This window comes from Lytechinus variegatus, chromosome 9 (assembly GCF_018143015.1).
Source record: "Lytechinus variegatus isolate NC3 chromosome 9, Lvar_3.0, whole genome shotgun sequence".
Lineage (NCBI taxonomy): Eukaryota > Metazoa > Echinodermata > Echinoidea > Temnopleuroida > Toxopneustidae > Lytechinus > Lytechinus variegatus.
The window spans coordinates 15,349,882-15,372,296 of record NC_054748.1 but is presented as its reverse complement, the minus strand read 5'-3'; the positions used below and the strand labels follow the sequence as shown (position 1 = coordinate 15,372,296).

The 22,415-nt window shown below is 36.6% G+C and overlaps 1 protein-coding gene across 1 annotated transcript; it reads right to left on the bottom strand.

Annotated features, from left to right (window-relative positions):
* Positions 1 to 5,780: 5,780 nt before the first annotated feature.
* Positions 5,781 to 21,673, bottom strand: LOC121421725. The gene is made up of 4 exons (XM_041616508.1): positions 21,487 to 21,673; positions 18,030 to 18,181; positions 8,402 to 8,471; positions 5,781 to 7,327 (listed from the first exon to the last, which is right to left on the bottom strand). Exons 2-4 carry the CDS (start codon positions 18,163 to 18,165, stop codon positions 6,169 to 6,171), a joined length of 1,365 nt encoding a protein of 454 aa, XP_041472442.1. The 5' UTR covers positions 18,166 to 18,181; positions 21,487 to 21,673; the 3' UTR covers positions 5,781 to 6,168.
* Positions 21,674 to 22,415: the final 742 nt, after the last annotated feature.

Below are 22,415 nucleotides of genomic sequence, written 5' to 3'. Positions count from 1 at the left end.
TAGGTTTTTGACAAATACTACGGCAGACGCAAGGTGGCCGCAAGGCGCCCTCACGGCGGCCGCAGGGGGACTATACAGTGAGAAATAACATGATATTTTACATTAGACATTTCATTTCAGAAAGTTTTCAAAATGTCGTACCATGCCCATGCACGTATTCTGGGCGGGTGGGAGGGGGTGGCCGGTTTTCGGGCCCCCGGGTAGGCGAAAAGGGGCGCCAAAAAGAGGGAGGAAAGAAAGGGAAAGAAAAGGGAGATAAAAAGGAGGTGGAAAGAAGAGAAAGAGAAAAGGGAGAAAAGAAAGAGAGAAGGAAACAAGAAGAAGGGAAAAGGAGAAAAGGGGAAAGGGGGAGGAGTAATAAAAGTGCTGGGGCGCCAAATTGATGTTCGCTTAGGAAGGGGGGTCGCCAAATTAATGTTTGATACTGATCTGAATATTATACGATCAGTAATGTTCGACCTAGGAAGGGGGGGGGGGGCAAATTCGACCTTTGTGGTGATTCGCGCTTCGCGCTCGCATCGAATGATTAGTTAGATGACATCCTGTTAATGATTACCTAATGATTACCTCAATTGCGTAGAATGTCTAGTTTTGGAACGGAATATAATCGAATAATTTTTAAGTGCCCATCCTGATCATGATTACCAATAATGCTTAGAATTTCCAAACTTTGGGTCATTTTGGAATATAGACAATCATCAGCTCGCCCTGACAGATAGATAGATACCCACCCTGCTCATGCTTACAAAACTTCTCAGAATATTCTATTTTCAGGTCTATACACAAGCTATCAAAAATCGCGTTCGCATTATTTATTTGGACTTATGAAATAAATCTCCCTTAACCATGTTAACTTGTTTGTATGAATAAAGTTAAGATGTTAATAAACACGTTAGTCTTAAGTAAGAACTACACCCTAGGAAACAACAAAAATCAGCATTTAACTCCCCATGATAGTAATAATAATAATGATAATAACATCATATTTTACCCAAGTTAGCCGCTAGTGAAAGGGCAATATCTGTGCTTCCTGGTCACATTTGTTTTTTTTTTTAAGTCGTATTACAGTATATCATATTCATGGATAGTTTGCTTTTTATTAAGTCATAATCAAAAAAGTTATCTGCAGTTGTCCTTTTTCATGTGATTATGAAATAAGATAATTCAACATGCATTTAAGGCACCTGTTTGCCTGACGAGGAGGGGTCACCATTTTTTTCCGAAAAGTACACATGCATATGGGCCAAAATTATAGGGCGGGCCCCCGAGGTGCAAAATTCTGAATACGCGCCTGGTGGCTTCCGAGCAGATAACACAATAGGAGAAGGGGAAAGGAGGGAAGAAAAACACGAGGGCAGCCGCACGGCCACCGTACGCTCAACGTACGGCCGCCGTAGACCGTTCTACGCCATGCCTACGGCTAGTCTAATTTCTACGGCGAGCGTAGAAAAGAAAAAATGTTATAACTCCGAGTTAAAATTCTACGGCCACCCCTACGGCCTGTAAAAAGTAGGAATCCGCCGTACGTCGACCCTGCGGCCACCGCAGATTTTCTGCGGCCGCCGCAGAAATCTCTCGAATTCATGTATCTACAGCCGCCGTACGGCTGCCGTAGAGCATATGTGACCAAGGTATTACCGTTCGTTGATAAAATTTGACAATAGTTACTGATCGCATGATATGACGGAAATTTTATTTGAATTCGTTGAGTTTGCGTGCATTTCGTGCATTTTTTCCCATTCGTCACCCTTCTTTAGCCTAAATTCGGTCAGGTGTGAGGAGCTGTTAATTGACAATCACAATAAGATTTTTTTTAAATATGGATCTACACGTTCATGTATACCTCCATATAACCCAACAGTGAATGCAATGACAATATACAAGCCCCTATTCTCCTTGTAATATAAAGGTGTAGTTATGCAAATTTTGTATCCATATCAGCATACCAGAACTACCCCCAACATAATTACCAGATAAACATGTGAATGAATGAGGTAACAATAAAAGAAATGAGTTCATAAAAGTTTAGTGATTTTGCATGCTGACCTTTTTATCAAAATCTTCCTAGGGCTATGGCCTAATAGTATGAGAAGGAAGAGTTCAATAAATTTTAATAGAAAGATAGACAGAGTGAAAGAGAGAATTATGGCATGGCTTCTAAAAAGGATGGAGGGGGGGGGGGGGGCTAGGATAAAATGGGAGCATCCCCTCCCCCTCCTTAGTTGAGCACTATACGCCTCGAGTTAAACTTTGTGTCTTTTCTAAATCAGCATTCTTGAAGTTACCACTCTTCTATCCAGTCAAGTTCTCAAAGTTCTATCTCCTCTCTACCCCTTTCCAAAGAAAAATTTTAACCTGAACAATTTATAAAGGTCTTTCTAACATTAAGTAGGTAATGCCCGATGGACATACCAATGATGAATCAGAACATGAAGAGGCCTAGACTCTATACATTGACCAGTCTACTTAGATTCCTGGGCTTGCATAGACATACCTAACCTACTAACGTTATCTGATATAGCCTTGCTAAGCCATTAAATCCATTTTTTTTTGCTTCACTTGATGACTGTGAGAGATTGTTGGCTACTGAGTAGTTAAGGCAGGTATTCCATTGACTATAAGGAATTCCCTACAGGTGTCACGAGCGTGAAACATTCTCTATAGACTGTGTGTTAAAATGGCAGTTATAAAAAAAATCTTTAAAAATAAACGTGAAATTAGAGGGTCGAATAATTACTACCATTTGATAGGATATATATCTGACATTCAATTTCTGACCAGAAAAGGGTTTCGTAGCCAGCTCATTTAAAAAAAAATATAAATCGCCATTTATGAAGATGACTTGGATCAAATTCATCAACTGAAACAATAAAATATCCCTAATTTCTTCCGCCAGTCAAGACATAGTTCCAACGTCATTGATATATCTTCCCACTTTGGGCAAAGGAAGTTCGGAAGTAACCATTTCTAGAATGCGAGTTAAATTTTCAATCATATTCATACACTTTTGTCAATCAGCAATATCAAATTGAAAAAAAATCCAATTGGTTGGGTGGGACGAATATCTTTTGCCTTCCTTGTCGCAATTAGGATCATGGCACCAGAAATATTAAATATTGATTAGCGCCCTCTAAGGTGTGTCTGTATTCTGGTGGCGATGGTGATACCGTTGAGGGTGCCAGAGGTGGTTTATTTTTATATTAAATTGCGGATTAACCATCGCTGGACAATGTAATTTCGTGCAATTATGGATGAAAGTACGTAAAAAACGTGAATAAGTACAAGTGAAGAGCTCACTTGCAAATCAAAATTTGATTTGTATGCCTTAATATATAGATTTTTACTAGCTCTATAAGGTGATACCAAAGAAAAGTTGAAATTCCTATTAAAAAGTGAATAAAATGGCAAAAATTTTCAAAAGGGTTTAGGATCATTTCAGTTTAAAAGGGGTTAGGTCCACTCAATTTTTTTTGGAAAAGAATATCTTAAAAATATGAAGACAGGTAGATTTCTCTTATACCCCACAAAAACATTTATTTGCCACAAAATTAGTGTCATATGAAAAAATAAACTTTCTACAAGTTCATACTATTCATGGGTGATGAAAAGGTAATTCAGCTGAGAATTTAGTAGGAAAAGTGCAATTTTGATATTTTTTCAAAAAAATTTTACGAAATACATGATTTACCATAAATCTAAAGAAAATATTGAGATTGCCTCGAAAATTTCTAAAAAATCTATTTTAGTATACAATTATTAAGTGGACGAAATTTAAAATCGATAACCCTATAATGTCTCAAACTTGAAAGGTCAGATAGTTAATACTGCCTGATGATGTGAGAGCAATTAGACAGCTTAATGCTGCCAATTATCTGACTGATTCATGTTAATAGTCGTTCGATTGCGATCCTGAAAGTTGAACATGTTTGAGTTTTAGCAGTGCGCTATAAAAGTAGTCCCAGACTCTTTGGATGATTGAAAAAGGAAAGTGCCAATTTTATAAAGATAATGGACAAGTATTATCTTAAGTTCGTTTAAACATGATTTTTTAAATACTAAAATTGATTTTGAATAAAGGGAATTAGAAAGCTTTCAAACTGCAATGTTTAGAGCCTGGAATTGATTGCCTCGATGGATTTTACTTTGATTGCAACCTCAACCTGCCCCCCCCCCCCTCTCACCATACCATACCATACCACAAGCACATGCTGACTCTGTGGCGATTTTTTCTTCTTTCTTATGTAAGCCTACTACACTCTAAAAAATGACGTGCTAATTAAGCTCTTAAAGAGCGTGTATATTGACTGCACTTCGGAGTGCTAATTTGTCTAGTTCAAATTTGAACGAGAAAAATCAGCACTCCGAAGTGTAGTCACTATACACGCTCTTTAAGAGCTGAATTAGTACTTCATTTTTTACAGTGTATAATCCTTGTGTGTGTGTTTTGTATGAGGGGCCAATTGTACCAATATTATAGAGAACAATTATTTGTTATATAATCATTAAATAATTATATAATTTACATTTTATTTGTAAATAATTACTATTATATGAAATAACATTTGTAATTATTTATATATAATTCCAAGTAACACTTTTTTGTAAATAATAGTTTGACATTCCATTATTTATAAATGATTTGTTTTTCATTAATTATAAATAATGAAAAACAAAAAGTCAATATTCATAATGAAAAACAAATAATCATTACTTATAAATACCGGAATGCCGAACTATTACCATTCACAAATAATAAGATACTACTTGGAATTATATATAATTAGAAATGTTATTTTATGTATTAGTAATTACTTACAAATGAAATGTAAATTATATATAAATGATAGTTATTATTTAATAAATAATATAACAAATAATAGTCCTATATAATATTGGTACAATCGGAGTCTCATCGACCTGTCATCATGAATTTGCAAACTGCAGATCATATGGCTGAACAGGGTTTACCAGAAGTATTGTGTGCTGTTCTTCTCAGATGTAAATTTTGCCGACTGGACATTATTACTGAACAGTACTTTACATGTTTACCGACCGGTTTTGCCACTTTTTAGGCCCACTCCATAATTTGCAAACTTTATACTTCAACTTTGGATATTCATCCTACCCCATGTTCTTTACCTCGTCTTAAATGCCTCTCGTTATTTTGCAAAACTAGTGTGTAGGACAAATTGTAAAAGATTGTGGCGTAATTTTTCTCTTTCCTTTTTTCTTTCCTTCCTTCCTTCTTTCTTTCCTTCTTTCATCCTTTCTTTCTTTCATTCTTTCTTTCTTTCCCCCTTTTCTCCCCTGTTCATTTTACCAACTGGTACATACAATGGCCGACTGTCATTTTTTTAAGGGGGGGGGGGTACCACACCCCTTACCCTGCCGTCACACACTGTTACACGCCCTTTCAAGTCTACACACCTTAACACAAGCACCAACAAATGCACAAGTGATTCAGACTATTAATAATAGTCGCCAGTTTTATTAAATCATCGGTGTTATGATCAGAGTTTTGTTCGAAAAGGAGCTACTTCCACTTTTGATAATTTTCTGTAATTTTTTTTATTTACCACTTTCCCTGAACCAATGCTGTTCTATTTTGATGATATATGACAGTACACAGCAAAAACTTTGGTGTTAACCGGTGTACATATAGAGGGACATACCAGTTATTTTTCACCGGTGTTAAATTGGTGGAGTTAGTTTTACACCTATAGGTGTTATTACAACACCTTTGGTTGTTAAATTTACACTCTTTGGTGTTTGGTGTTATGTTCAATCTCTAGGGTGTAATTTTAACACCTCAGGGTGTGGTCCTCTATTGGTGTCAGTTTTAACACTAGTTTTTACAGTGTACTATCATCCTAGATTAATTAAGTCATGATTTCAAAAATCTAACATTCACAATTGTTTTTCAAAAAAAATGAAATTAGATCTTTAATAGATTTAGCTTTTTTGGAAACAAAACCTTAGTCATGTTAGTAAAATGTAATTTTTTGCCAATTTAAACCTGTTTGATATTGAAAATTGAACACGAAACACGTGAATATGGCTAGCAAAATACACTTCACACCTTTTGTGATGCTTATCCATTGGAAATTCGCCCTTTTTGAAGCATTTTTCTCAACAGGGATATTGTCCGGATCGTTAACTTCAAGTTATCTACATTAAACCAAATGCTAGTTTTTGATTAATCATAATTTCTTTCGCTTTTTGGTAGATCTGTATATCCTCATAGAGCGCATCCATTATGTATGGATTGTTGCGCAGATTGTCTTTCATTCTTTCAATTTCAGAACTGTCCAGTCCTTTCTTAACTTGCCCGACATTAATAGCACCACGATAGTACTTTGGAAAAGGGAGTTTGTACACTTCTTGGAAAAGTTCTAGTGACGTGTCGAACTCTTCTGTAAGACCTATCACAGCAAACCAGTTTTCCAAATTTGCAAGGCAATGGTCGAGCAGAGCCCGTCGCTCGCTTGGCGTCATGCTGTATTGTAATGCCTTACCCGTAACGATGTTGGGATATTTCTGCTGAATTCCCTTAGCAAATAGCCTAAAGTCTGCGGACCAGTTCTGGAAGTGGTTAGCAGCTGCTTTAAATGGGAAATATCTCTGAAAATGCGTAATCAATGACCTAAATAGGAAACTGCCCCAGTGGAGAGCCCATGCATCAAGCGAAACGTTGACCGAGGATGGAGAACATTGTGTTGCATTGGTCTGCTTACAGAATAGATAAAAAGACACCAACCTCGACACCGGCTCTCGGACCATTGTGATATAAGAACATGGCCGATCTTTCAAATATTCGCAGATACCAAGGGTACCCCCTCCCACAAATATGGTCTGGCTTGGTGTTCTACCGTCAATTTCATACTGTTTAAAGATGCTTTTCTTACTCTTGCTGCTAATAAGAACATTTGTGATATTGTACTTTCTACCCAAGTTTGTTATGATGGTCTTTAGCGTTGATCCACCCGATTTAACGTTATGTAAAAAGGCCACATTCCCCAACCTATACTTGTCTCCATCGGCTTCTGGACTTCCGTGAAGAAAGTAGTTTGGTAGCTGGTTGGTCAGTGAGGACGTTGCCAACATACGGGACAGTTTTTCCTCCTCGTTCAATGGGAGAGGGCGTACTTTCTTGGCCGAAATACTTCCGTTCATGGCAAATGCTGTTGTCTCTGGCATGTCTGGAGGGAGTGCATGAGCAGCATCATCGTCACCTCGGGCAGCAGGAACTGTCCAGGGAATGTTGGGGTTATCCCCCATTCGGGCACGTGGACGATAGGTTTGTGGTGGCTTCCTTTGAGCACCATCACTGGAGTGGAAATAAGTAGAAGATATCCCTAGAAAGTACAATGTAATTCCAAGGGATTCGCAACCCAAATGGAGGATTCCCAGAAAGAAAAAAAATCAGGGAGAATAGAGAAAATTGGTACAGAACCCAAAGGCAGGAGGACCAGGGGGGTGTTTCACAAAGATTTAAGTATGACTTATAGTCGTACTTAAATGCCGGGTTGCGCACGACCAAAATAAATTTGACAAGCAAAAATAACAAAATAACGGGACCATGGACATACGACATAATTATTTGCAATTTTTCTTCCAATGTCAATCTTCGGACGATTTGCTGTCCCGGTCCACAAACCTTCGACAAAAAACTTCTCAGCTGTTCAACGCGATTCGATTTGTCGAGCATGTCTAAAGAAATTGGCGCGTTGTTGAAAGTGTCTAGTCAGTGATTGCGAATATTCGTCGCCATGACAAGATACAAATTTCGCGCCATTTAATCACGTCGATGACAATAAGCCAGTTCACCCTTAGCTTATGATCAACTTTTCTCAAATGACCTTTTTCTAATGTAGATGTTGCGTAAGCTTTACCGGTAGAGTATTCAAATTTAAGAACAAAATGCATTGTATAGACCAGGGGAGCGTTTCATCAATATTTCCATCTGACAAGTTGTCAGATCCGACATCTTTCCATGATTTTGATTGGTCGAGGGGCACTGTTCCTATGGTAACTGTCGGATAAAATGGGACTTGTCGGATAAAACGTCCGACAAGTCCTTTCATGAAATGCCCCCAGGTGACTAGAAATCAGGGATAAAGTTTGGAAATCTGTCTTGCCTTTGGCACATTTGCCTATTGTTTCGGCTACTATCAAATACCTGTGATTATGAAGGCTCTATTTATTACTCTTCAGCTTGGATGGGATAAAATGAATATTGTGAAAAGAAAACATGAATAATCATCAAATCACAAATGCCTATGTCAGTGAATTTGAAAACCACCTTCATGGCTTATCTCAAATGACTTTTTCTGCTCGTGCGCAGTTTACAACCGTGGACAGGCTTATTCAAGGCTTCCGTATAAATACAAGGGAGACATACCTGCTTGATGATTTAGAGACTTGGTCTTGTATTGGCATCCTGACTGATCTTTTGAAAAATCCTTCATAATCTATGGAAATAAAAATAGAATTTAGTAAAAATATTCTAGTGGCCGTCACATGAAAATAGAACATTTCACATTCATAGGCCTTAAACGGAGGTCTTCTACAGTAAAGATGTTCCCTTCCTCTGGACATCAACTTGTAGTATCCCATAATTAGTAACCATCTGGAATAAAATTGGAAATGGTTTTTTGACTGATTTGAGTAGGTATGGGTGTCAACATTTACCAAAAAAAAGTTAGGAAGAATACGGGTTGGGGAAAGTGCTTTTTTTCAAGGTCAAAGGTCAATGACCTTTTTAAATATACTGTATCATGGTATCTCCCAGATAAAATACTACAAGTTGGTGATCATGGTGTCAAAATGCACAGATTCTTACAAGAAGATCAAATAAAATCAAATCAAGTACCTACAATGCTCATTCACCGATGAAATTCAAGGTCAAAGCCTTTCAAAGGTCAGTGACCTTTTTTACACTATATACCATATACGGTATAGTGGTATCTCTGAAATGAAAAGGCACAGGTTGGTGATCTTGGTGTCAAAATGCAGAGGTTCTTACAGGAAGATCAAATAAAATAAAATTTAGTCCCCAGAATGCACATTAACCAAAAGCATTCAAGGTCAAAAGCCTTTCAAAGGTCATCGACCTTTTTAAAGATATATACCATATACGGTATAATGGTATACATGTATCTGAGATGAATAGGCACAGGTTGGTGATCTTGGTGTCAAAATGCACAGATTTTTACACGAAGATCAAATCAAGTACCCACAATGCTTATTCACCAATGAAATTCAAGGCCAAAGCCTTTCAAAGGTCAATGACCCTTTTACATTATATACCATATACGGTACAATGGTATCCCTGAGATGAAAAGGCGCAGGTTGGTGATCTTGGTGTCAAAAATTCACAGATTCTTACAAGAAGATCAAATAAAATCAAATAAGGTACTACAATGCTCATTTACCAATGAAATTCAAGGTCAAAGCCTTTAAAAGGTCAATGACCTTTTTACATTATATACGGTATAATGGTATCTCTGAGATGAAAAGTCGCAGGTCGGTGATTTTGTGTCAAAAAGCAATTTTTGCAAGAAGATGAAAAGGCACAAAATAATCATAAAGAATTAACCTTCACCTTTGATATCCAGAGTCAAAGGTCAAAATTTAATAAATATTTATACATCCATGCATGATTCCCCCCCAAAAAAAAGATAGTAATTCATAATTATTATATTCACATTTTATTTGTGAATTATAGAAAGAAAGATACCTATTTGTAATGAAAACTTGGATGTTTAATAATTTCACTCTGAAAAAAGGATAAATAATGGCGGCCATGGAAAATATATTTAAGGGTTAGAAGTCAATCAACTATATCAATAATGTCAGGGAATTTAAGTAAATAGGTCGATAACTTGATAACTTCATTGTATATAGTGATTCTGATGGGAAAAAGACTGACCTACATGGAAAATGAACACAAATTTAATAGTTGATTCCTTGACCAATGATGAAGTCAAAATACAAGTTCGAGGTGAAATCGATATCAAATAGCACTTTTAAATATATATTGTAGTAATGCATTGCCAAAAGTGTAAAAAAAATCATGTATGATATAGTCTAAAATGGTGAAGTTGTCTAAAGTAGGAGCATTTACATATGCATTTTATAAATCTAAATCAAGGTACTAATTTTCTGTAGCAATAGGTCACTAACCTCAATTGCTACAATCAATACTATAAACTATAACTTAATCTGTAAATGGAAAGGATATGCCTAACCCTAATGGCATGCATCAAGAACATTTTCATATAGCCAGGGACAATGATGAAGAATTAAAATAAGGCAATCATTAGAGCTGCAGCTTTTGTCATAGTAAATGAAGTTAAGTGTCTCAACTTCAGCAAAGAGTAATTAAATTTTTGAAAACCTGACATTTTCAGGACTTTGATCTGGCCCATTCATTGAAAGCCTAATAACGTTCTGTCAAGGGATATCAGACCAGTGTCTATATTATTGCTGATATGTTGCATAACTTGATCCTCAAGAACTGGACGTGGTGCTGTAGGAGTTTTGTTAGGTCAATGGATGTGTACTTTTAAGCTATTATCTCCTTTTGAATTTCATTATCATATCATATGCCTAATTTGTGCATGATAACACTCAGTTATTCTGGACCAAATAATGATCCTTGTACAAACTGACACCTAGTAGAAAAATAGCATCATGGGTGACGTACGGCAGAGTGCAGGTATGAAGTTTTGTCCTGCAACATTAGCATCTCAAGAGATTCTGGCAGCTCGCAATGAGAGGTAATTAATAATAATACGGGAATTCATCTTTGTTGAAGTTGATATACATGCAGCTCTAATGATGGCCTTCACTTCATCATCATCCCTCTGCTGTTTGGAAATGCTCTCAGATGATGCTAGCTGTGACATGAGAGTTAGACCTATCCTACCCATTTTCAGAAGATTCTTGTACAAATCTTTGCATTTTGGCACCAAGATCACTAACCTGTGGTGTTTTATCTCAGAGATACCATTATTATTATCTAATGTCAAAAAGGACATTGACCTTCGTCTTTGAATTTTAAGGGTGAATGTGCATTGTCGATACTTAATTTCATTTTATTTGATCTTCCTGTAAGAATCTGTGTATTCTGACACCAAGAACACCAACCTGCGCCATTTTATCTTCGAGATACCAGTATATAATATGGTATATAATGTATAAAAGGTCATTGACCTTTGGCCTTAAATTTTATGGGTGAATATGTATTCTATGTCCTTGATTTTATTTTATTTGATCTTCTGATCAGAATCTGTGCATTTTGACACCATGATCACCAACCTGTGCCTTTTCATCTCAGAGATACCATTATACAGTATGATATATATATAATATAAAAAGGTCATTGACCTTTTGATAGCTTTGACCTTGAATTTTATTGGTGAATGTCCATTCTAGGTAATCACATTCATTCTATTTTACCTTGTAAGAATCTGTACATTTTGACACCATGATCACTAGCCTGTACCTTATCATCTCAGAGATACCATATGGTATATAATGTAAAAAAAGGTCATTGACCTTTGAAAGGCTTTGACCTTGAATTTCATCGGTGAATGTGCATGCTAGGTACTTAATTCTATTTTATTTGATATTCTGGTAAAAATTTGTGCATTTTGACACCATTATCACCAACCTGCGCCTTTCCATCTCAGAGATATCATTATACGGTATATATGAAAAGGTCATTGACCTTTGACCTTGAAAAAAAACACTTTCCCCAACCGGTATTCCTCCTAACTTTTTTTTGGTAAATGTTGACACCCATACCTACTCAAATCAGTTGAAAAACCATTTCCAATAATTTTATTCCAGATTGGCTATTTTGAGGTCTAATTTAGGGATACTATTGAGGGAGATTCATTAAATATAGTTAAACACACCTGTTCTTCAAATCAGAAAGAGTCGTTTCCATGATATTTCCTTCTTTTTCTTGCGGGGGGGGGGGGAGATTTGGAAAAAAACTGACTTTCCGTGGGGAGCAAATCGATCCTTTAGGGGGTAAGTGCCAGGCGCGCCGGAACACTTTCATTTTTTTGGAGGGGGGCAAAATCCCGAAGGGGGCACAATATTTTTGACAGCGTGAGGTACCGAAGCGATCAAGCGGGAGAGTGTGTGGGACCCCCCCCCCCACGGTAAGGACTTTGTGTAAAAAATGGAGTATAAAAGTTGCGTTTCTAAGAGCATTCAAAAATAAATTTCTTAAGAATTAAACATAGAATTCATTACGAAAGACTATACTCATAATTTATGAGAACCTAATGAAATCTACGCGCAAAACGATCGCTTCTGAATGTGGTTTTCGTGTCTGGCTTATATTGACTCAAAATACCAAAAATTACATTTTTCATGCAATATCCTTTCATAAATATTCATTTATGTACATTTACATACACGGACGGCGTGAGAGAGCACAATCATCATAATTTTTAAAGTAATTCCTGTCAGAACAAGGAGTGTAATAGTAATAATACCAACATGCTTATATAGCGCATATCACTGCCAAATGCGTCCCTATGCGCTTAATTCAATATTATTACCCTGGCTTTAGCCTCGCAGCCTTTTACAGCGCGATGGCATTTCAAGGAATGAATTCCTGCCAGGTACCCATTGACCTCACCTGGGTCGAGTGCAGCACAATGTGGACGAATTTTTTGCTGAAGGAAATTACGCCATTGCTGGGATTCGAACCCACGACCCTCTGTTTCAAAGTCCGAAGACTTGACCACTGGGCCACAACGCTCCGTGTATTAAGCAGAAAAAGCGTAACAGAAACAAAATATATTCTAATTAATGTAAAATTCGAAAGTTCGTAATATACATGATGTAAAATTATTTAGAGAAAAACTCTTACATTCCAATAGCGGATGTGGTTGACGGTACACCACGTGGAATTTTCGAAAAAGTGGACAGAGGAAGAAGTGAAATTGATAGGGAAGTGCATGGACAGTTGATAGTCGAGTAAATTTTTGTTTAAAGTGATGGTCCATGCTGAAACTATTTATATCTTAATACATAGAGTAGAATTCACTCATCAAAATGCCGAAAATTTCATCAAAATCGGATAACAAATAATAAAGTAATTGAAGTTAAAATATATAAAATAAATATTTTGTGAAAACAGTCGTCATGAATATTCATTAGGCGAACTGACGATGTCACATCTCCACTTTCCGTTTTCTTATGTTATTACATAGAATCATGATTTTTTCATTTTTTCATACTTGTGTGAATAATATGTCTCCCTTATAATGAAATAAGTTGCAGCAATAAATATCTAATGCACTAAATCAGCGCTTCTCAACCGGTGGGCCGCGAAGCTCTCTAAGGTGGGCCGCAAGAAACTCCAAAGAAACAAAATTGGGGGAAAATTATGGTATATTTAACACATGTCTTATTTAATGTCCGAAAATGGTATGTTTGATCGGTCTCCGGCCCTGGGTCAAACTACGCTAAAGGCACGCCTATCATGCTATAGGTAGCATGTTGTGATATACATAGGCTACACATTGTATGATGGTTTTGATGTAACTTTGATGTGAACCTCAGGCCTCATGTATACATATTTTTTATGTAGTTAATTATTATCGCCCATTCAAATGCATTTATTTTTCAAACTGATTGCTTCGAATGTGCTTGAGAGCTTTATGTTCAAATTTCATGAAACATATAAATGGACCTTGTTTTAAAGCGAAAGGGTGAGGGAGGAAACAATTCTACTATAACTAAGGTGACTAAGAACATGTGACTCTGAATACATTAGATTTGGATTTATCATAAATGCGCAGTGATGCAAAAGCAATATGTGTCGAATGTGCTGAATTTATTCTCAAATAAGGCACTTAAACCGTCAGAGCTTCAGAGACACCTGAACACAAAACATCCAGGAGAGCCAAATGAGTGTTTCGGTAGGAAAAAGGCTGGATTTAATTCACAGCAGAACACTTGCGTACAGAAGGGGGGGGGGCTCTTGGCCCTAAATATTTCATGACCAAGAAAAAAAATAGAAAACGAAAGAAAAGGGATAAGGGTGAAATATAATATCATTTTTGGAATATTGTGTCAAAATCTATCACAAACTTGGATTTTTGTATAAAAATGTCGAAATTTTTGCTTGCTCGCCATGCTCGCAATATTTTATCAATTGTACGCGATACGCCATATCAAGCTCCCTCATTTATTGGCTCAACCACTGCTGCAGAAGATCATAATGTTACGCACTAATATGCTCTTTATAATGGTCGAGACAAGTAGTCATATCCTAAAAAAAAATAGTAGGTGGGCCTCCAAAAGAATCTGAAAGTCAAAGTGGTCCTCGAGTAAAAAAAGGTTGAGAAGCACTGCACTAAATCATTTGTCAATACAATTTCTCTAGTTCTTGGAGGAAAAAATTTGGATATTTCATATAATAAAATGCAAAAGAACAAGTGGAGATGTGATATCATCAGCCCACCTAAAGAATATTCATGACTACTGTTTTTACAAAATATTACTTAACTTTAAATTCAATAACTTTGCTTTTTGTTATCCGATTTTGACGAAATTTTCGGCATTTTGCTCAGTGAATTATACTCTATTTATTGGGCTTATTAATTACTTTCAACCTGGACCATCCCTTTAAATGAGCGTAGTCCTGATAGATGAGTACTCCTGCTCTGCACTCAATTCGCCGACTCAAGCTAGCATCATCTCATTTATCCAATAATCCAACTACTCAAGCTTATTTAACTCTTTAACCTTTTTCTGTTTTACAGTCATTTTCAGAACTACACACATTTTCAAGAAATAGAAGTAAAATTGATAGGCGAGAAATTGGAAGATTGAGAGTAGGTCCTTATAGAGTAATTTATGAAATCGAGATGTTATGGTTTCTGGGCTTGACAGCTGTGACATAGATTCCATAATGTTGCTCGAGTAACAAGCGTTCACGTGCGTTAGTGATATCGGGTCCGGTCTGAGCGTTTCTGGGCGACCGCGCGTTTGTTAGCCGACAAAGCCAGCATGCATTTGTGAACCACTTTCAATTTGCCATTCGGTTTTAGTCTGAAATGTATTCATTAAAAGGTTAAACGTTATCACACTGTAATAAGATGAAAAAGGGGCTTATCAAAGGTATGTTTCACAGAGGGACATGTTCGTCAAAAGACGCGTGATTTACTATGATATGTAATTGCCCCGTCAGGGGCGAATTTTTTTCATTTTTGACAATGGAAAAATGACAATTTTTAGGCAGAAAAGTGCCTTCATCGTTTACTTTTGTCCTTAAATAATTTATGATTTTTCTACCTATAGGGGGGGGGGGGCAAAATCTCGTTTTGCCTCCCAAAAATTTTATTGGGGGGCAAGTGCCCCCTGCCCCCCCCCCCCCCGCTTCCGGCGCCCCTGGTACTAAGTGCCATGTCGCTTGGAGTTCAGAGGCCCAACAATGATCAAAATTTATTACGAAAACAAATTTGCACTACAATAACAGTTAAAAGCTAGTAAAATCCTTCGATTTCATTGGCTGATTTTTAAACTTGTCATAGAAATTGTGCATTTGTTACTTTAACAAGTCTTCGTGAAACGGAGCCTAGATTTGAATCATAATTTTGACAAAGGAGCTAAGCTCCTTGACTTAAACAGGATTTCTAACAAGATATATCATTTCTTCTGCCAGTTATAAAGTATTGAATTTTGAAATTCAAAATATTCGGTGTTGGCTCTAATATTGTGTACAATGTCAAGTGGAGACAAATGATTTTAACAGAATTTGGCCTAGCTTGACTAAATGTGTTTTAAGAGTAAAACAGTGAATGCATTCAAATGATGCCACTCTTGTGACCATGTGCATCTTCTGCAAATTGGCAAGATCAAATATGGCTGCCGGAACATGCGGATTAAACATGAAAATCATAAACTTGCCTACACATTGTCTATAAGATTCATGTAATTGTGTTGCAAGAGTGAAAGTCTCTTAAATCTTTTTCTTTTTAATTGATTTTTGACAGAATATTTTTTTCCTTGATATTCGAACACGGGTCGTGTGGTCCAGTGGTTTGAGCATTGGACTCATAATCGCAAGGTTGTGAGTTCGAATCCCAACTCTGCCATTGTCTCCACTTTGATAAAAAGGCCCAAGAGTGATATCTGTCGTCTATTATGTCAGCCACTATGGCTGATTAACCTAGACGTAAAATGTTTCCAAGATAATTGGTTATATACCAGCTTGGCGTTTACCAGCAAAAAATGCTGTCCTGCCGAGTTCCTGCGGGAGTTACCACAAACAGAAACAGAAACAGAATGGGCGGCCATTGACCGTTCGATATGAAAAAAGGATATGAAAAAAATTGTCTGTCCCCAAGACTCCCCATTTACAATTTACAAAATACTTAAAGGTCAAGTCCACCTCAGAAAAATGCTGATTTGAAGCACAATGCTGAAAATTTTATCAAAATCGGATAAGAAAGTTATGACATTTCAATGTTTCGCTTATTTTTAACAAAATAGTTATATGAACGAGCCAGTTACATCCAAATGAGAGAGTCGATGATGTCACTCACTATTTCTTTTGTTTGTTTTTTTGTATGAATAATACAATATCTCAATTTTTACGAATTTGATGATTAGGACCTCCTTGCCTGAAGCACAAAATTTTAAAAAAAATGGAATCCCACGTGTTCAGGGAGGAAAAAACTCATTTCACATGACAATGACGAGAAAATAAAAATATTCCATATTCCATTTATAAAAATACAAAGAAATAGTAAGTGATGTCATCAGTTCCTCATTTGCATACCGACCGAGATGTGCATATAACGTATTGTGAAATGAAGCGAAATTTTAAAATGTAATTACTTTCTTATTTTACATCCGATTTTGAAATTTTCAGCATTGTGCTTGTTGAATTTTTCTCTTTTTATTCAAATCAAGTTTTTGTTGGGGTGGACTTGTCTTTTAAGGGCCTATGGGGCCATTTTGAACTTTTAATTACAGTTTCTATCACCTACATGGCAGAAGAAATGTTTTCATATATAATGATATATATAATGTTTTATTGTCCAACTTAAAGTGATTGGTTAACATTGGTTTGACTTTTAAAAGATCTAAGCTAGAAGGTCACACTTGTCACCTGTGTCTGTGATATGTTACAAAAACGAAGCCCAGAAAAAAATTGCGCTCGAAAAAAAACATATTTAGTGCTTCAAAAATTGAAATATAAAGTGACCGGAAACATCATCTTAATTTCATCCCATACACTTATGTGTACTATTTAGGTGTCTATAAGACGCCTATTTACAAAATCGGGGTTTGCCTTGTAGTTTTAGTTTTTCATTCTCAATTCTTAAGCTATTACGTGGAGACTATTCAAGTATTACTGCAGAATACGAGAAACTTAAATGGATGGTCGAGGCTGAAAGTATTCATATTTTAAATTGATGGTCCCAGCTGAAATACATGGATTAGAATTCACTGAGCGAAATTCTGAAAATTTCATCAAAATCGGATAACAAATAGTAAAGTTATTGAAGTTTAGAGTTAAGCAATATTTTGTAAAAAAAAAGTCGTCATGAATATTCATTAGGTGGGCTGATGATGTCATATCCCTACTTTGTTCTTTTGTGTTTAATTATATGAAATTAGGTTTTTTTTCTCCAAGCACTAGAAAATAGGATTGGCAACCGATTTAGTGCATTTGGTATTTATTGCTGCGACTTATTTCATTATAAGGGAGACATATTATTCACACAATTATGAAATAATGGAAAGAATGTGATTTTATGTAATAACATAAGAAAACGGAAAGTGGACATGTAACATCATCAGCCCACCTAATGAATATTCACGACGACTGTTTTCACAAAATATTGCTAAACTTAAAACTTCAATAACTTAATTATTTGTGATCCGATTTTGATGAAATCTTCGGCATTTTGTTGAGTGAATTCTATATTGTTAGCTCGGATCATCCCTGTTAAGTTCTGACAAGAAAATTTAAGAAAGGTTTATACCTGGTCGATGATTAGTAAGAGTGACTGAAAATAGGATGAAGATGAGAGATAATGCTCCAAGGGAAAAGAGGATTAGCCCAGTCCGACGGGTACCGAGCCTCGTCACGGATCCTCTCGGGAAAAATGAGAACTCCATCTCCGTAGCCAACGTCCTGAAAATTCAATGGTCGAGAAATACAGGGGCAGATTGCACGAAAGGGTTTTTGTAAGAATCGTCTTTCGTGTCGACCATTTCTTATGATGCGCCATGTGAAACGCATTTTAGATTAATTACCTGCAAACATTTTTTTTAATTCGTTATAGTAAACAAAGTTGTGTATAAAATGATGTGATATATCATGAAATTGTATACAAATTAATTTAAATGCTAGCTAACAAATTTTATTTGTTTATCATACATTTCAGAAATATCCTGCATACAGCGCATCATAAAAGATGGGCGACACGAAAGATGGTCCTTGGAAAGACCCTTTCTTTTTTTTTAATATTTCAACAGTATTTTATTGATACTGCCAATAAAACAAATGATACAGATCAGTAAGGATACATTTGTACTTTTTGTGTTTACACATAGTAATGCAAATAACAAAGTACAGGTTTGTTACGTACAGTTATTGTTTAAAAGATACATGCAAGTATAGAAAAAAGAAGTATAGACCTACAAAAAAAAAGAGAAAAAAAATCGCCACTTTTTTTAGCAGTGATTCGAAGTAAATAGTGGCAATATATTGCGAATAGTCACAGGGAGTTCTTGTGCTCCTCCCCCAAATTGCGACCCAGGAAATAAAAAGAGAAAACAAAGAAGGACAGAAGAGAAAATAAAGAAAAAATAAAAAGTTGAAAGAAAAGTCAAGAGATGGAAGGAGTAGGAAAAACTAGAAATATAAAACAAACTGTAATTTATTATACGTGTGAATTGAGTCTTGGAACTCTTGTTGGAATGCTCCCCAGGGAGTGGAGCAGGTGCATACATTGTATGCGGGCATGCAAGGATCCGATGACCGGGGTAATAATATGTCTGTAAAGCGCTTAGAGACGTCGTTCCGATGTATTAAGCGCTATATAAATGCGGAATATTATTATTATTATTATTATTATTAATATAATAAACACTCTACTCAAGCTTCGCTCTTGAACTTACAGTGTATTTTATCTGAACATGCTATCCTGTATAAAGATGTTTTAATAAATAAATGAATAAATAAATAAACTCCCTTCACAATGGCGCTAAAATTCCCCCTTTTTCATTTATTGGTAATTGCCACATTTTTCATAACAAAATTTTAGACAAGAAAATACGTTTCTAGAATTTGATATAAAGATAATGAACAAATAATTTTGTATATAAATCATCACATTTATTATGCATAAACAATTTAAGCGCCATTTACTATTCATTAGTAACTGGGGCCCATTTACAGACGCGTGCGTCGCGTAACGTTGGCGAAGTACAAAAGGAAACAAGATGGCGACGTAAACATAGGGCAAGTCTCTTCCTTTTTTCATAATACTTTTTTCATATTTTTGATGAATTCTTGGAAAGACTTCCATATGTCCCCTCCACTAATTTTAAAAAATACTTCCCCAAAACCCCCTTCTGTCTTTTTTTTTCTTCTTACTTCCGGTGGGAACTTGGATTCGAACCTCTCGCTGCAGAACGAAGCATCTCCAGTCTGTCGCCTTACTCACTGAGCTAGCAGGAATTGTTGAAAGCCATGGGTTTCATAACAATTATCGTGTGTGTGTGTGTGTATTTGAGTTTTGTCAGACGTGTATCAATCAGATATGATTATTTACGTCTGGGACCGACCTTTAACGTCACCATCCGAAAGACGTAACCAGGGCTCGAACCCGGGGCTTGAACCTCTGCATCAATTTGTAACTTCCCCACAGCTTGGATTACAGGCGCACGCTACAACGTGTGTGTGTGTGTGTATTTGAGTTTTGTCAGACGTGTATCAATCAGATATGATTATTTACGTCTGGGACCGACCTTTAACGTCACCATCCGAAAGACGTGACCAGGGCTCGAACTTCGAACCTCTGCATCAATTTGTAACTTCCCCACAGCTTGGATTACAGGCGCACGCCACAACGCCCAGTTGAACGCGTGTGTGTGTGTGTGTGTGTGTGTATTTGAGTTTTGTCAGACCTGTATCAATCAGATATGATTATTTACGTCTGGGACCGACCTTTAACGTCACCATCCGAAAGACGTGACCAGGGCTCGAACCTCGAACCTCTGCATCAATTTGTAACTTCCCCACAGCTTGGATTACAGGCGCACGCCACAACGCCCAATATTACGACTAGTCTACTCTCCAAGAGTATTGGGTATTTATATTTCTGACTAAATAAACCGATGCCATTGGGAATTACACACACTCGAATTTTTGACGGAATAAAGCCATATTTTGGTATGTATCCAACTTTTCCTTCTTAAATCTCTTAGATATATGTTAGATAATTCTTGATAAACCTTCTCCATATTTTCTTTTCAATTTTAGTGGAGGGGACATATGGAAGTCTTGCCGAATTCTTGTTAAAAATTATAATCGATAGTGTAGAAATGTCGGAAATGAAGTTTTATCCCATACATGATTTAGGGTTTAGGGTGAAAGTTTGAGGTTTTGGGGTCCTTCGTGCATATGAATGGGAATACCTGGCTTCATTTGGAGTAAGCTACGTTAGTAAATGATTTTTACTCTCCAGAATCCACCTGGCTACGGACCACCCCGAAGCCACTCACACATTGTACGAGGTTAGTATATATATATATAGACAGGAATAACCGTCGTTTCTGGGGATTTATTCAACAATTTCTGACATTTTACTGTGATCCCCATTCACTGTAACCCCCATGTATGGTGAGTGGAGCCAACGTAGTTCAGCGGAACAACCAAAATACAGAGACTGAAGCTTTTGGTCATACTGCCCCGAAACCTGAAACTTTCGCCCTCAAGATTTCTACTTTCCTTCTAAAAGACCTAGCTCTAAATCATGTAAATGGGATACAACTCCATTTCCGACATTTCTACGCTATCGATTTCATTTTAAGAAATGAAAAAAAATATGAAAAGACGGGTGAGACTTGCCCGATGTTTACGCCGCCATCTTGTTTCCCTATTGCTCTTCCTCAACGTTCATAATATCTTTCTCATTTTTTGATGAACATTGAACGGGCGGTACAAGCAGATAAATGGGAAAGAATTCCTGGCTTCGTGGAGAGTAAGCATACGTTAGTAAGTGATTTATACCCTGCAGAAACCTCCTGGCAACCCACTCAGGGATTCCTAGAAAACAAGGTTATACTTATATCATTGAATGGGTGGCAATATTATGGTGTATGTTGACCACTTCAAAAACAAATGAGGTTGAATAATGATGACTTGATGTAAAAGAGAATCGAAAGAAAAATGCTCAGCGACAACAAATAAAACATTGAGAGTTAATTTACCTCCAAGACGAATGATGAAACAAGAATGGTCAAGAGTCGATTCCCGTCACCGTGATCACGTTGATTGAGGAGATTAAACGGGCAAGGCATGGAGGCCAATCTACTGCAGGTTCATACGAACTGCCCATCGTTTGGAGTTATACCTCGGTCACATTTGCTCCTCGACGGCCGTACGGCGAGTCGGAAACAGCCGTTTTATTCATTTCTATCCAAACCACCTATATGTGGCTGGTACAAAAAAATGTTAAAACGGCTGTTTTCGACTCGCCGTATACGGCGCCGTAGAGCAAATGTGACCGAGGTATTACTTTATGGGCAATTTTGGCAAATGACCTTTTATTTCTTTAATGAATGAAAGGCAGATTTCAAAGCAAGTTATTATGTAAGCATGCCTTACATAGCTGGATGAGGAAATTGAATAGACCAGGAGACGAGATTAGCACACAAATGAACACTATGAAGGTGTTTCTTGCATTTCTACTTTGAATGCATTGACATCAATGTGTAGCTATAACAATGTACTTGGCCAACAGTGAAGTAACAGTCACTTGTGAACACATGGGGGTGATTCCATACGTGTCGTACGGGACATTTAGAGAACATTTGACAGTTTCTGACAAGAAAATACAAAAAATATTCCAGTAACTATAGGTGATCATCAAGTACTATCAGAGTGTTAGAAAAACCAAGACTTAACATGACTTGAATTCACATACTGTATAATACAGATTTAAAATAGTAATGTGTCGTACGGACGCAGAAAAAGTGGCTTTTTTAGAAACCTCATGTTTGTACTCAAAAGTCTGTGAGTTGGGCAGACAAATTTCATAGAAACTGAACTCAAATTGACACTCAATTACCCAAGAACAAAAACATTTATAAAAGAAACCCAAATAAACATTCATGAATAAATAAAGCAAATTATAATT